This window comes from Indicator indicator, chromosome 10 (genome assembly GCF_027791375.1).
Source record: "Indicator indicator isolate 239-I01 chromosome 10, UM_Iind_1.1, whole genome shotgun sequence".
NCBI classification, from domain to species: domain Eukaryota; kingdom Metazoa; phylum Chordata; class Aves; order Piciformes; family Indicatoridae; genus Indicator; species Indicator indicator.
In genome coordinates this window covers 6,300,047-6,315,764 of record NC_072019.1, presented here as the reverse complement: position 1 = coordinate 6,315,764, position 15,718 = coordinate 6,300,047, and the positions used below count along the sequence as shown (strand labels likewise).

The following is a 15,718-nucleotide window of genomic DNA, read 5'->3' as shown; positions in this document are numbered from 1 at the left end:
GTACAAATGATTTTAACCTACATTTGTTTAAAAAACAGAAGAACTATTTTGTGGAAGATCTTATTTCTGTTTTCTTTCCTATATGCCAAGGACAGTGCATTTGGAAAGAAAAATACTAAATCACTTGTTCTTTTTCATCCTCATTTTCTTCAAAGGCATCTTGCACTGATGTGCTTGTCCAGCAAGAGATAATCTTTGACAGGGATGGGCCTGCTGACCTAGTCACAGGCATGTGACACAGTTCCAGGCACATCCTAACTCACAAATAATTGATACTGCAAGTGAGAAATGAACCTAGCCCTGCTGCTGTGGCCATTACTTTTCCTTCTAACATCTCTTGGGTTTGTCCTTAACGGACAAACAGCAAAAGCAATCACCAGTGTAGTTTTAATGAAATCTATCTCAGCCCCAATCTACTTTGGTACCATTAGTCTTATTTTTAAAATGCTCTTTTATTACTAGGTCAGCACCTTTATGAAAGATAAAACAGTCCTCAAGATATTCTTTTTTTTTTCCTGACATTTCCCTGTTTCCAGGGTGTTCCCAGTAGAATTATGTATTTTAATCTTGCATCGTATCATTTGGGTTTCCTGTTATCTTCCCTTCCTGAGCCTGTTTTTTCCAGAGTACCTAGTAAATTTTCCACAATGTGCTCACTATTTAGCACATTCTGCTAAGTCCTTATTGCTGCCATCCTCTTCCCATCACCAGATATTGCTGTATCACAGTCTCTTCATTCCAGATTGATTTTTTTGCTTTATCCTATGAGGACAGTCTCTTATACATTCAGCATTTATAATATAGGCACAATAAAGAAGAAATCAGTTTTGTGCCATATGACAACTAAAGTAGGAAAAAAATATTTAGATGCATCTATCTACTGAATTTCTAAGTTTTGAGCCTTTGGAAGTTCTTGCAAGCTGTTAGCTCTGAGTTTGGCAATAAGCCCATATAAGGCTAGTTACGGCTATCTAACTAGGTTCCCCAATACCTTGCTTTCAGAAGTCTCAGTGCCCACTGACCAGTAGGCAGTCAACAAGTCATGCCTCCAGATCTACCTAGCATGTATCTACAGCTCAGTCTAGAGGCCAGCAAGAGATGCTTCACTTGTATAAAACAGATTTTGTAAGAGAAATGTACCAGAAATTATACTATGATACTGATTCTCACTTCAGAGTCTGTGGTGCAAAAAAATTAGTAAGAAAGGCCCAGTGAAAATGATGACGTGCTGCCTCTCAATAAAAACAAGTACAGGCCAGGCATACATATCTATCTATCTATCTATCTATCTATCTATCTATCTATCTATCTATCTATCTATCTATCTATCTATGCAGTTCTTAAGCTTGTATGGCCCCCTCTGTGCTACACCTAAGCTGCCCAGCTGCCCAGTTATGGTATAATATCCATACTGCAACTGAATACATGACTACCCTGGTTTCCTGGAAAGGTTTTCCTTTGGCATGCCTCAAGAGTGCAGATGGTCTGGCATGTAGCTTTGAACTGGATTTAGAGGTCACTTTTACAAATCACTAGTGGCATAGCCTGTTTCCCCAGTTGGACATTTAAGGTCATTATTCTGAAGTTCACATTACTTCCAGTGTTATCCTTGGAATTTTAGCCAGATACTCTCCAAGTAAATTAATCTTCAAGTAGAGTTTTGTAATGAACAAGCACCATGGCACCCACATACTGTGGAATCAGCCTTTTCTTTTGCCAGGCAAGAGTTCCTCCAGCATCAGTGACTGTAGGTCTGAGCTTACTGGTCCTAATGAATACAGAAGTGCAAAGCCTTTTTGACTGGAAATGGGGAGAATGTGTTCTGTTTAGTCTAAAGATGTCTCTAACAGCACATTGACAATTTTAAAATGCTCTGAATTCAAAGAGGAGTTCAGCAGGAAAAAAACCCAGAGGCTAAAGTAATATGTCTGATGTCTAAATACAAACTGATTGGATAATTATATATAATTTAAAAAATTTAAAATAAGCAAGTACATTATTTAAGGTATTTCTCAAGCTTGCGTTTAAACCAAGGGTGGTAGGCATGCTGGTCATTAGTTCCTCCTGCTACAGTCAATGCTTTATTCAAGCAGATTTGTGTTAAAAGATGGCCTCCCAAAACAACCACTATATAAAATAGGGTACCTTGAGGCAGTGGTGGTTTGTTTTCTTTCCCTTCCAATGCTTGTCATGAAGCATTGTAGCTAAACTGATATTAATTGAAGTAACTGTTCCAGAATTTGGATATGTGCCCTTGGAAGCAGAGCTGAAAGTCTTTCCAGTCCAATGAACACATTATTAGATCTGTCTGTTATGGACTTCTAAGTAAAATCAAACATATATGGTGTATGAACCATAACCATGTGAATTCTTGTAATCTTGGGGTGTTTTCCTTAGGTTAACAGTGCATTTGGCTAGAGATGCTCTTAACTGTAGCTCAGCAAATGAAGGGATATGGAGGAAACTGGAGGAATCTGTCAAAACTTAGCAACACTCTTCAAAATTTCTCAAAATGAAAAAATTCTCAAAATGAATAAAAGTGTATGCTATGTGTGATACCACCATGAAGCTTTACCTAAGGAAATGGTTGCATGTACTTCCACAGCCATTAATACAGTAACCTCCTCAACATTAACCTCTTGTATCACCAACATGTTGTACTGTTTTCTTCCCAAGAATGCACATTTTGTGGTGTATTTAGTTACTGAATATGAATCAGTCCTATTGTCAGAAAAGGTGGTTATTAGGAAATGATTTCTAGAAGCTGGACAGCAATGATGAAGACTACAGATTGTTTAGCTGTAGTCAACACACAGCTAGCTAGACAAATGCTGGTACCTTCTTTTTGTGATGTATGGGTTATTGCCCTGTCTTTAGTGCTATTCCCAATGAGATGGGTTTATGAATGGGGATAAGATAATCCCTCTAGGGGCCTTCGTTATTTTGCATTCAGGTGTCTTGGGCATCTCTTTCAGACAGAAATATGAGTTCTCCAATTCCAAATAGAACCAAGTTAGACTTTAAAAACCTTTAATTACAAGAATAAAATAATGACAATAAACCCAGTGATATTTTTGAGCTAGTCTCAAGCATTATGATAAATGATGCTACTGATAGTAGGTCAGTTGCCTTTAAGATTGTAGTCACTCATGAAAAAATCTGAAGCTGCAGTCCGTGCTTACAGTGAAGTGTCACTGATTCTTGGAACCACTGCTGTGAATTAGAGGTTATGTACAAGATCAGTCTCCTGTTTTTTCAGATAAACTTCCTGACACTGTGCTGTGCACAACATTAAGAAATAGCCTTGAAACTGTCTTTGCTTGGGCTTCACCATCACCCAAACATTATAATACAAATCTTAAATTCATCAACAGAGACAAATGCTCTCTTAACTGAATTGCCTGGTTTTGATTCCTGCACCTAGAAATGAGAGTAACACCTTTATTTCAGACAGTGAAAAGTATCAAGTGGGCATCAGTGGTGGATGGGTGTCCTTCAGAGAGCTAAAGTATAATGTCTTATATTCAGAATTTTGAAGTTGCAATTTTTATTCAATTTGTAAATGAAAGTTCTATGGGGCTTGCACTACAAAACAGCCACCTTTACGTTTCTATTTCGCATTCTTTCTTCGTGGATAACACACACTGACCCTTCTGGTTAATATTAAATGTGTTCCAGTGTAAATATGATAAACAAGAGAATCAACTTTCTGAACTGTTCATAAAAGTAGCTTAGTAATGAAGTAATAGGAATCGTGTCTTCTGAAAAATTAATTTCTTTATAAAATTAGGAAAACGTTCCATCTGGCTCAGTGCTTAAAACATTTATTGTCTGTTATTGGTTTTCTATTTTTTTTTTAGGAAACTCAACAAAAACATTATTAATGCCACAACAAAGTACATGAAGATTGATGCTCCGTACTTGGAGAGTTCTGAAGAGACCTCCCTGTGAATGCATTAAGATAATTTCCTCTCAGAACAAAAAAGTGAGTAAAAAATACTGAAGGGGCACAGAATATGGAGCTGGGGATTTTTGGGTGTTTTTTGAGGGTTTTGTTTTGTTTAATGAAAGAACTCCTTTTTGGAAAATGAGGTCATATCAGGTGAACAGTAAGTTGTTGTGTTCTGCAGGTGCACCAAATGCACACTTATTAGCTGACCACATGGGAAGTAGTGCACACTGTATCCTTATATTAAATGAGTACAATTTAAGCTCTTTGATCTCCCTTCAGAATTCTGGAAGTACATAAAAATCTTGTAAGTCCTGAATGTTTTTCTGTAGACCATTCAAAGTATTTTGAATAGTAATATGTACTGCTACTGTGTTTCTGAGTTTTAGAAACAGAAATACGGTAGCAGTATTGGCCTCTTGTGTCTTGGACAACTAAGAAATCTGCTGGTTAGGTTCTTAGGAGGAATCATTAAAAGAATTCTGAAAATATTCTGTATTCAAACCCAGGCACACACAGTCCTCACGTTCTCTAGGTTTCATCTTAGACAAGAAATCCACTACCTTGTGGGGTGAAGCAGTAGGATAGATTGCTGTTCTTGTGAAAGATGGTCTTTGAGAGTACTCCTCCCAGGCTACTGGTGCAAAGCTTTTGAATTTAATCTGGCTTGCAGTGAAGACCCAGCGAGAATGCCTAAGTGAGGTCCTGAAGCATTTTTGTCATGCTATGGTATTGAAAAATGAGATTTCAGTGCCCCAAATAGACCGGAGCCTCTCAGAGGACTCCCTGTTCTTTTCTTAATAGGCCCCTTATGAACTTCATGGATTTGAGCATGAAATTTCTAACTGTGTAAAATCTGTATGCAACTAGAAACACCATTTTTAGAGCTATAGCTGGATGTCTTTTGAACAGCTGTTATACTGAACTTCCTGACAGTCACCTGCTCTGCTTCAGATTTTTCTTTGCATATTTTATGAATTGTTCCTTATTGGCTTGTGACTTGACCATTGCATGGAAAGCCAGCAGTGTTAACAACAGTCTCTGCTTTTTACCCATTGATTGAAGTTACTTGAGTGACAGTAAAATAACTGGAATGAAACGTGGGAGAGGCTCCAGGATGCATTGATAGTAACAGGATGTTCTTCCCTGACTGCTGAATCATCTTGCTCAGCAATGGGAGAGCAGATACCAAGTGAGAGTTAACCACATTCAGCAGTTAAAGATTTAGAGCATTGTACTGGTTTGAGGCCAGACAGATCGTCTCTTGCCCCGAAAGGGACAAAAGAATGACACACACAAACAGATTGGAGAGTGATGGAGAGTTTAAATGGAAAAGCGATTGGTGAAGCTACAAAAACGCTACAAAGCATAGTGGCAAAGAACATCCTAAAACATAGACAGTCCCTTATACAATTCCCAGAGGCTTCCAATCCTTCCCTCCTCCCACCTGAGGGTATACCCAAACCCTCAGGGCTCTTTCTTGCCCCCTCCCACAGCTAGGCAAGTCTCAGGCTGGCCAGGTCTGAGACTGCCCCCCCCTCCATTCTCCTCCTGGCATTAGGCCTAGTCAGGCCTAAGGGGCCTGAGATACTCCCCCACCGTTACCCGATAAGAGAGAGCATCTCCCACGGGAGCAGAGAGGGAAGAAAGAGGAAGAGAATGACTCTGCAGATGGCTTTATAGGGCGCAGGTAGAAATACGCCGTTCCCTGTGTCCACCCCTATTGGGTGGGCACCCGGGACACCAGAGGTGTATCTCATGTAGCAGTTGCAGGGGGGCACCCAGCCTAAACTGCCACAAGCATTCTTAAATCGTGCAGGCTAAATAAAATTGTGCAGGCTAAATAACTGTACACGATTCTCATATCGACTGATTACTAATTCTGTAGGTGTTGCGGTCGAGGGGAGGCTTATTTATTAATTGCCCTCATAACAACAATTAATAAACGATATGGCAAATGGGTATTAATAAAAATAGTAACCCTTTATTAATATGAAATATGCCGAAGCTTGTAAAAGGATCGTTGTATGGTCGGAAGATGTATTTACAAAGGATTATGCGGTCTCAGGGCAAATATAAACTGTTCTATGCAAATTAGGAGGCAATAGCTTGGAAAGAGAAGGTCCCCGAGAGCAGGTAGTGCTCAGTTACAACGGGGAGGAGGCTTGATTAGAACCATTAAACCCAAAGGCCATGAAGTAGATACTCACAGCTAATTTCCCCCATATAAGGGCTGCTGCTGCTGCATTAGCTTTGGGGTGCTCTCATAGGCGCAGCATGGCAGACTGCTGGCAGGAAAGGTTTACTGTGTGGTCCCAGGCTGGTCTGGCTTCAGCGGACAGCAGGCAGTTAATGACACTCTTGGCGACGGGCGCTTGCTGGGTTTCTGGGTAAACTGAGGCACAGCATGATTCTGGTGGCAAGGGGAAGCAGGCTAGGTGACTCTGGCTTCTAGGCTTATGGCTTCTCTGGCTTGCATGCGTATGGCTCATGGCTTTATCCCAGGCTCTGGACCAGACACTCGAGGCAGGGCAGGGCAACTCGAGGCTGCAAGGCTTCAGCAAACTTGAGCAAGGTTGAGCAAGGCAAGGGTACCTAGCCACTTGTACATATACAAATTGCCAGAGATCAGTTGGTCCAATGGGGCACTGAAGCTAACGTGTAGCTGCCCAATGGAAAGGTGTTCTGCCAAGCTAAGACCGTAAAATGCAGAAGCAAGGACCTTGTATCTGGGGGAGCAGTGGTCAGCTTACATGCTGTCACCCCAGATGAACACCTTGTTTACCAGACAGACAGGAGTCCTGTCCCCTTTGTTCCTTTTCCGCATTGCCCTGTTTCTCTGCAGGAAGGAGGGGAGAGAAAGGGACTGTGTAGACATATTAAGGCCTGCCTGGATTTGTACTGGGCCATGTCATGGCCCTACCATCGCAGTAGCAAACAAGGTAAATTAGTTTCCAAGTAGCTATTTGAGATTTCCATTTAATTTTGCAGTGCATTGTGGTACTATGAGTCGTATTTTCAACAAAAATAATGTATGATGGTACATTTGTTTGTACCTAGTATTCATGTCACAAAATCTCACAGTAGGGATGTATTGCAAGGAAGCATTAAAGCAACACATTCTTGCCACTAACAAGTGCTTGAAGTCTAGGAAAACCAAAGATTGTAGGGGCCAGTTCTGTAGCCTTACTATGTGTGAAAATTGTAGATTTTTAAAATCTAGAAACACAGCTATTCCAAAAAAACCAAAATGCAAAGCTTAAGCATTCAAAAGTAGATGACCATTTTCAAATTTGCTTTTTGTTTTTAATTTGCTTTTAGTTAATAACCATCCTATTGTTCCAAGCAATGAATACAGGTAGCAGTTGCTTTCTGTAACTGTCCTTAATGATACAATAATTAGCTTCTGTTTAGGATTATACTTATCAGTCTTCTGAATTTTTTGTGTGAAATTCAAATAATTGAAACCCAACAGATGTGGGACATACAGTAATTATAAAAGTTAAAAGCATGAAGTGCATTGAAAAATGAAGATTTTTTTCCCGTATCTACTTACATTTTCAAAAAGAAACTTAAAAAAGCCATTTAGACTGAAACCTGCTGAGTTTGAGTTCTATGTGCAGCAGCATTGCATCACTATAAAATGCTTGCTTGGTTATACTACTGTGGTTATCAAATAATGACCAGTAAAAGCAACCCTTATAATAGAAGTCTACATTACATACTACTAGTGGACATTACAGAAAACCCTGTACCTGTAGAAAAGCAGCACAGAGATGCCATCTAGCAGTTACTCTTAGAAATTTCCTAATAATTAATAGTTTCTTCTTTCAAGAATCTGCACTTAAGTGTAGAACAAAAGGAGGATTTTATATTCCAATTCCTGCTGAATATCCAGCCACCCTGATGGAAATAAAACTTTACTGTAATATATTACCCAGAATAATTATATTTTCTTTTATTTTTCTATGTAAATGAAGGGAAAAATTGGAATCAGATTAACAGCTATAACATTTAATAAGTCTCTTAATATTGATACTCTGTAATTAGTGCTCCGAATGTTTAAAATTAATAAGTAGTGAGTTGTCTTCCATTTGTGAAAGAAGAATATTCAATATTTTATATTATGTTTAGCAGGAAAAAAACCAAACAATCAAACAGAAATACAAAAGCAGGGGCAGTAAATTAATGTGGCTGAAATAAAATGTTCAGTGCTCCAGAGATGTAAGAATAAACTCTGTGTACTTTTGTTGCATATTTTACCGTAAGATGGCGATACTTAAACACTTCACTATCAGTAAATAACCCAGCAAGTGTAGTATAAAAGCCCTGTCAGAATAAGAGTGCCTGTACACAGCAGTCTTGAGTCAGCAATGGCCTGTTACTAAATCAAAGCTGTTTTTTTTTTCCTCAGTCTTTATTTTAAAGTAGTTGATCAGTAAAATATGTTACTATTTAAATATTAATTATGCAGGACATTGTGTATACTTTGAAATGTCTGATGCGATTTATTTTCTCAAGCTGAATAGTTTCTGACTGTAGGGCATGTAAAAAATTGCCTGTCTAGTCATGGGCATATTGCATGAGTCTTGCATGAAATTTATTGCATGAAATTTAATATCTTCTTGTTTCCTGCAATTAATTTCATACAATAGAGTTCCTCCCCAACCTGCAGGGAATGAAGTTATTATTCCATTTCAATTTAGCATAAATTAAGATAAATAACTGAGCAGTACTTCCATTTCTAAACTGAAGTTTCAGTCACAACTTGTATTTATTTGCTAAAAAAAAAAAAACTCTGTAAACATTTTAATACATTTTTTCACGTATGTATGAAATCTGTTTTCATAGTCAAAAAAAGCCCCTAAATTATAATCTGCCACATGGCATCTTTTTTATGCTTAATGTGGTGCAGCATCTTAACCAAGTAAGTATCCATTTGATCTCGTGTTTTTATTTCTGAAAACCCAATTTAGCTCTGATCAACACCAGACGCTGACTAAAGGCTCTTTTACATAATCTTAAGGACTTCTGAGCCCTTCACAAAGTGGAAAGAGCCTGCAATGAACATCCTAATGTCCCAGAAAATGTCACACCGAGTGATGAATAAAAGGCCATTTTTATGACCCTGCTCAGCATGCCACAGCAAAAAGGGCTAGGAGCAAAGTTTCAGAAGTTAATTTATGCCATTTTATTCCAGTGTCTCATCCAGCTTTTCAGTGCTGGATGGTGACAGAGACATAAGATGGAGCATTCTTCCCTCTGTTATTTTGGGGCACTGGACCTTGAAACTAAAAGAATAATTATTCCAGCTGAAGTTAATTTGCTTCATTAGTGGTTTTATTTGTCTGTAGACAAGATGGCGATACCAATTTTGCTAACAGAGAGAGAATAATAAAGAATAACAGCACGTGGAAACCTGTAATTACAATGTTGCCATGTGCTGTGATTCATGCAGATGTGGAACTTCTGTGTGCTGCCTACTAAGTCTCTTTACAAGACATCACAATAGCTGATACTGTCAAATAGCCTCTATTTAATAACACTGACAAAATTAATTATTCAGTTAATATTCTTAATCCTAAATCACCTCTTGCTTTCTTGTCACTGTATTTTACTAGTTAAAAAGTGGTCAGAATACTGCAGCTGTAAATGATATTTCCACTGAATGGCTTTTTAAGTTCTACCTTTGTATTTTTGAAGGGGAACACCCCTGCTATACTGTATGAAATTTAATACATGTTTTTAAATGATCAGCTTATGTAGTTAATGCCTTTATTATAAAGACAAAAACCTTCCAGAAGAGCTGAGCATTGCTTCATACAGCTATCTGCTACCTGGCATCAGTACAATGATGTTCACCGAATCACAATACAAATTGTGGTAACACAGTACGGACACTACTACTGGTAAGGGACTGCAGTGCCTTAAGAATGTTTTCTCTCTTGTTACTTTTTGATAATGCTCACAGTTATGAGATTGCATGTCACAAAAAGACAAATACGATGAGTTCCCTATCTCTACGATGCAGCACTACAGGCATCTGCAGGCCTAGGGGGTTTCAGTCTTTATTGCTTTTAAGTGGTAGGGTGCAATAGTAATTTTTAAAAATTACTTAATCTAAAGCCACATGCACAAGCCAGGTTGCATGGCTAAAACACATTGTTTACTTTTCTCATTATTTCAGTATCAGGTGTGATCTTTTGGTCACCTGAACACACGTGAAAATAACGGCACTCTGCAGCAGCCTGGAGCTATGGGACTGAAGTCGGTGTCTGTACGTGACACCATCGGTTTCGCTTCGAAAAAAAGTATTTCCAGCCGTAGGGTGTCGATCCCCCCTTCCAGTGCCTAACTGCTCCCCGCGAACCGGTGCAGTCACCTAGCACTGGAACTGCCGCTCTGCCTTGAGCTGGGTAAAGCGCTGTTCGTTTCAGCTGGACAGCTCCGGCCTGGAGCGGCGGCGGCGCCTCTCCCCACGCTCCCCCTGCCCACCTCTGCTCGGTGCCGGGGGAGAACTCCTGCGTGAGGTGGTGCCGGGGGGTCGTGGGAGAAGGAAGGTGCGGGGTACGGGAGTGCGTGTTTGCGCACCGCTGTCGTGGGCCCCGCTGCAGCCTGCCCGCGTACCTAGCCCGTCTGATCTCTTGCATCCTCGCTTCCCCGCCGCGCACCGCGCAGCTGGTAAAATCCCGGGACCAGGGCCAGCCGTCTTCGCCGCGAACTCTCACGCCTGGTCGAGCGGACATCCAAGGACAAGCACCCGCCTCTCCCCGGAGCCCTCCAGTAGCCCGCCAGAGCCGCATCGCCCGCTACCGCATCTGCGGTGCGCGACCCAGCATCGCCTGTCCTGCTCCGCTGCTGCGGGGCCGCACAAACTCGCCGTCCGCGGGGGCGCCCGGGGCGCGGCGCCCGGCCAGCTCCTACCTTGGACGGATCGAGGCCGGCCAGCAAGGACAGCAGCAGGAGATTGAGGATGTTGGCGGGCGCCCGCATCCTGATCCCGGGGCTGCCTTTCCGCGCCGCTCCTCTCGGTCATTCACTCCGCTCCCGCTGCAGCGACCGCGCCGGCAGCCGCGCTTTGTGCCCGCTCGCCAGAGCCCGAGTGGAGGCGGCAGCGGCAGTCGCCCGGGGGACGCTCATTCCGCGGGCGGCCTCGGCGCGGGGAGGGCGGGCGAGGACAGCGCTTGCCCGTGCTGCCGGAGCGGTTCCGCTCCTCCGTCCCACCCCCGCCCCTCCTCTCCGCCCCTCGCCAGCCCCCCGCAAAAGTTTGGGCCCGGGAGACGGCGGCACGAGCGCGGCTGGACGGGCGCGAGGGGTGGGCGGCGGATGTGACATCACCGCCGCCCTGGGGGAGCAGGGCTCGTTAGCGAGGATGGCCGGGGCCGGGCTGCGCCAGCGCGCTGGGCTGCGCCGCGCTGCTGAGGGGCTCCAGCAGCCGCAGGGGTAGGGCGGGTGCGACCCGGGACGCGGCGTGACTGGTGCCCTTCCACCCAAACCCAGGGCTGTGCCTCCCCCGGCGGTGGCTGGCGGAGGCCGTTTCCCCCGTGGAGGGCAGCGCGCAGCAGGCACCGCTCCCTGTGGCTGCAGGCGGGTTGGTGCGGGTCTCCTCGGAGGAGCACCTGGCACCGTGGCACGGGGAAAGGGGCTAGAGCAGGCTGTGGTGAGGAGCTGAAGGAACTACTGCGGGCAGAAGGGTTGCGCTCTTTCATTTCCCCGCCTAGCAAGATCAGTCAGGGCTTGGCTGAGCTACTGCACTGCTTTCCCGCTGGACCACGAGCCAGCCACGGGACCGTCGCTTCTTCTTGCTTAGGACGGCGAGCTGCGATGGGAAGCCCCGTATAGATGAAGGCTAGTGGAGGTCATCGGTGGAGAAGTCATTTGGGATCCCTCCCGAGGATGTGCTGTAATGTGCATTTGGAAGTTTCCTTTTCTTTGCTTCAACCAGCATAATTTCTAGTGAGACAATGTTGGTTTGCCAGCGAAGGCTCTGACTGGGCTCCAGTCTACGCAGCAGCTCATGGTCACTTTTCCGCAGTCACAGATGAGGCAGGGATGTCATTTGGCTTCCTCAGGCTTGCACGTTCGGCACAGCTGAATATACCCCAGATGTAAATCACAGTTATAATAGCACCGTCCTGGTAGCATAGGCAAAGCGTGTTAAATTTCCAGTCATTTTCCCTACGAGTGTCTATGGCCAGGGTAACATTTATTTGTTTGTTTGCTCATTTATTTATTTATTTAGGGCCTTGATTAGTTTTTGTGGGGTGTATGTTGTCTGCGTTTTTCAGCAGCTAGTGTAGAAAGGTCAGCGCTGTTGTGAACTTTTAGGTGCTCCATACTTTTAGAGAAGAGAAAAATAGTAGGATTAATATATCCTTAATGAAGCAAAAGTTCAGTATTAAAAAAGAAAATAATCCAAGCTTGGGAGGATGTTTTGGCTGAGTGTTTATTAGGAGAAGTATGGACAAGGTATGGCTTTCTAACTTAACCTCACCAAGTTTACAAGGCTGGTGTCTTCAGAGTTAAGATTACTGCTGAAAAATAAATGGAGCAGAAATTGTTCTGCTCACATGCTATCCAAAAGACTGCATATCCTTGGTATAATGTGCCCAGATCAAGCATGTCACTTTTTCCTACAGTGGTTTAGTACATTTTTGAGTTCCAAATTTCTTCTAGGATTATACTAAGCAGATTTTCTTTTGTGAGTGAACCAAAATTTATGTTTTATGGTAAGATGACTTAGAGAAGCCCCCTTTTGGTCAGCAGTGTCTTTTACAAAGGTCTAATGTTTCATTTTCTTCAAAGATAGATCCACAAAGTATAGTTCCTTATGACAAGAAAATGGAATTGTAGAAATTATGAATGAGCTTCCCTTGTAGACTCCAAAGTCTACGATGGAAGTCTACAATGTAGACTCCTGAGTCCATATTGAGTCTCCTGAGAATTCCCTCTGATGCAGACTGTATTGAATTTCGTTTTACAAAGAACATGTAAAAAGACACGTAGTTTAATTCATTATTATTATTTTTCTGTAGAAAAGATGTCAAAATATGTATTTTCTATTAAATATTAAAAAAAACAAACAAAAAAAGAAACAACTGCATATATTAGTATGGATTCAGTAATAAGTAAGGTAGTAATACTGAAGCACAGGTAGTCAGGTGTTCTCCACAGGACAAAGTGAATGGTGTTTTCAAAAGAAACAGTCTCGTATGAAAAAAGAACATGGATTCCAAAGTCACAAAAGTAGGTGTAAAGGTATTTAGATCTGTTATACAGTACATCAGTAACCAGTTCTGTTATGTTTCTTACCTTCATTTTCTCTACATTTTCCCCCTTTCCTATTTTTTCAGTCTAGCATAGATAAAATTGCTGAAATACATGGATTATTAGATTAATCATAAAATCCAACTTTTGGAAGAGCTTCAGCAATGCTGTGTGTTTGTCCACTTCCTGATACTGCTTGAAATATCTTATCTTTGAAATCCATAACGTATTAAAGCGCACAAGTTGAAACAAATGATTCCCAAGGCCCCTGAACAAAGTGGAACTCCAGATCTTCTGAACCACTCAGATGCTTTTGTGTTACAAACTAATAACTTGTTTGATATATGAAAAGGTACCAAAACATGTTTCAGAGGGTGGCATGAAGTGACCTGATTCTATTCAGCTTGATTTTAACAATCTGTTAAGAAGAGGGGGGAAAAAATAAGAGGCAATAGACTACTCCACCCTCTAGCAGCCTGACAAGTCATTATTTTGTCAGAAAAGACTGTCTGAAGAGTGGTGAGAATCACTAGCAATTAGCACCTGAAATAACTTGTTTTGTTAAAATGTAGCTGAAAAATTAAAAACCATTCAAGTCCCTATGAGAAGTGTTCTGTGATGTGCCCCAAAGTTAGCAAGGGGTTACCTGATTCTAGAGATCTCTAACAAAGCATATAATCATCCTTAAAATGTATGAAATTCTGCATGAATTACATTTCTTCTTGAATTCTTTCTATGGAGATTGCTGCTGTCAGGGTGAAATAGTTACAACAGAGAAGAAAAGAGTTATCAAAAGCTTTCCTGCAGGCACCAGTGACAGAGTATTAGCAAAATGGAAGCATGCTGAGTACAGCTTGTCTGGATAGTGAAGGATATTCCCAGTGTGTGCCTAGAGTTGTAACAACTTCTTCACACCGTAGTGCAGTTGGAGTAAGACTGTTCACTTGGGTACAGTGGAAACTGAAGTTGCTAAATTGGATGAAGGTAGTGAATCATACATAAATAAGTTCCAAGTTCTGCAATCCAAATTTGTCAGCTTGAAAGTGCTGTCAGGAGATATGATGAAAGACAACATGTGTGTGCATCTGGAGAAAGACAGTGCTCAAATTGTTTATAACAGTGAAAACTATTTTATATGTCAGTGCTTTCAGGTGGTTTTTTTCTAGACCAGAGATTTTTTTTCAATGAAATCAGTTTTATGCTGAATGGGTGTTGAATTTTCCACCAAGTTAGGAAGGTGGCCCGAAATTGGGATTTTGGTCATTCTCCACGTTTACTGTAAGAATGGAAAGCTTAGGATATGGGAAGGAAGGGTTGAATGCTGACCCTTGTTGACTGCAATGGAGCTTTAAAGGAGTCTTTGGAGAGCATGATTGTGTCTTTCATTACAGAACCGATTTTGGTCTTTCAGTGTGACTAAAGAGAGAAAATGATAAAACCAAAATTAAGCTATCAATGATACCAAGGCTAAGCTTTTGCTATTTGACTACATTTGTAAGGAACATGAGAGAAACAGATTGCTTGAAGTGTTAAGTGAATAGAAGAATCAGTAAAATACTAATTTATTTTATTTAGCTGTTTACAGATTGAAGAATATGTAGATGTTAAATAAAATACAGAGATATTGCAGCTAGGGGACAAAATTCAGGACTACTGTAAATCATGAAAGTAGTTTATATTTGGATAGATTTTGACATCCAGTTGAAATAACCTGATGACAAGTTACCAGTCATGTAAGGAGAAGTCATGTCTTTTTGGAATCTGTCAGTACCTAATCCACTTGCTGTATTAGCTGCACTACTGAAAGGAAGCTTTAGAAAAGTGTGTTATCAGTGGCCTGTTCCAGTGTTCCACCATCTTCATGGTGCAGAACTTGTTCCTCACATCCAATCTAAATCTACTCTTCTCTAGTTTGAAGCCATTGCCTCATCCTGTCACTGCAGGCCTTCTTTGTAAACAGTCTCTCTCCACCCTTCTTGTAGGCCACCTTCAGGTACTGGAAGGTAGCTATTAGGTCTCCCTGGAGCCTTCTCTTCTCCATTCTAGAGAACCCCAGCTCCCTTAGCCTGTCCTCATAGCAGAGGTACCCCAACTCCCTCATCACTTTTGTGGCCCTCCTCTGGACCCATTCTATGAGGTCCAGGTCCAGTACTCCAGGTGAGCTCTCACCAGAGCAGGTTGCCTCTCTTGAGCTAGTTAAAATGCTGGGGTGCACAGATTCTGGGTATATTTTTGGTTTCTTTTAGTCATTTCAGAGGAGTGACTGCTGGAAAAAATGTTAATTTCCTGTGAGCCCTGTGATAAGATGCCCATATGCAGTCCATTCACAATTGATATGTGGATGAGGTCAGGCACAAATTAGTTGCTGTAGCAGGGTGTGCTGTCTGCAATCTTTCTCTGATTTTCTGTGTTGGTGTTGGTATGGTACTCGTTTGGATCACAGTGGGCTAGATCACTGCACGTTAAATAAAAGCACCTTAACTTGTATTTGCTGTGCTCTCA

General features: G+C 41.8%; 1 protein-coding gene across 1 annotated transcript in view; it reads right to left on the bottom strand.

Moving 5' to 3' along the window:
• The window catches only part of OLFM3 (olfactomedin 3), a 49,665-nt gene extending 38,723 nt beyond the window's left edge, over window positions 1-10,942 (bottom strand). The window contains exon 1 of the mRNA XM_054384134.1: window positions 10,874-10,942. Within this exon, the coding sequence (XP_054240109.1) occupies window positions 10,874-10,942 (69 nt within the window). The remainder of the gene's footprint in view (window positions 1-10,873) is intronic.
• Between the last annotated feature and the right edge of the window lie 4,776 nt (window positions 10,943-15,718).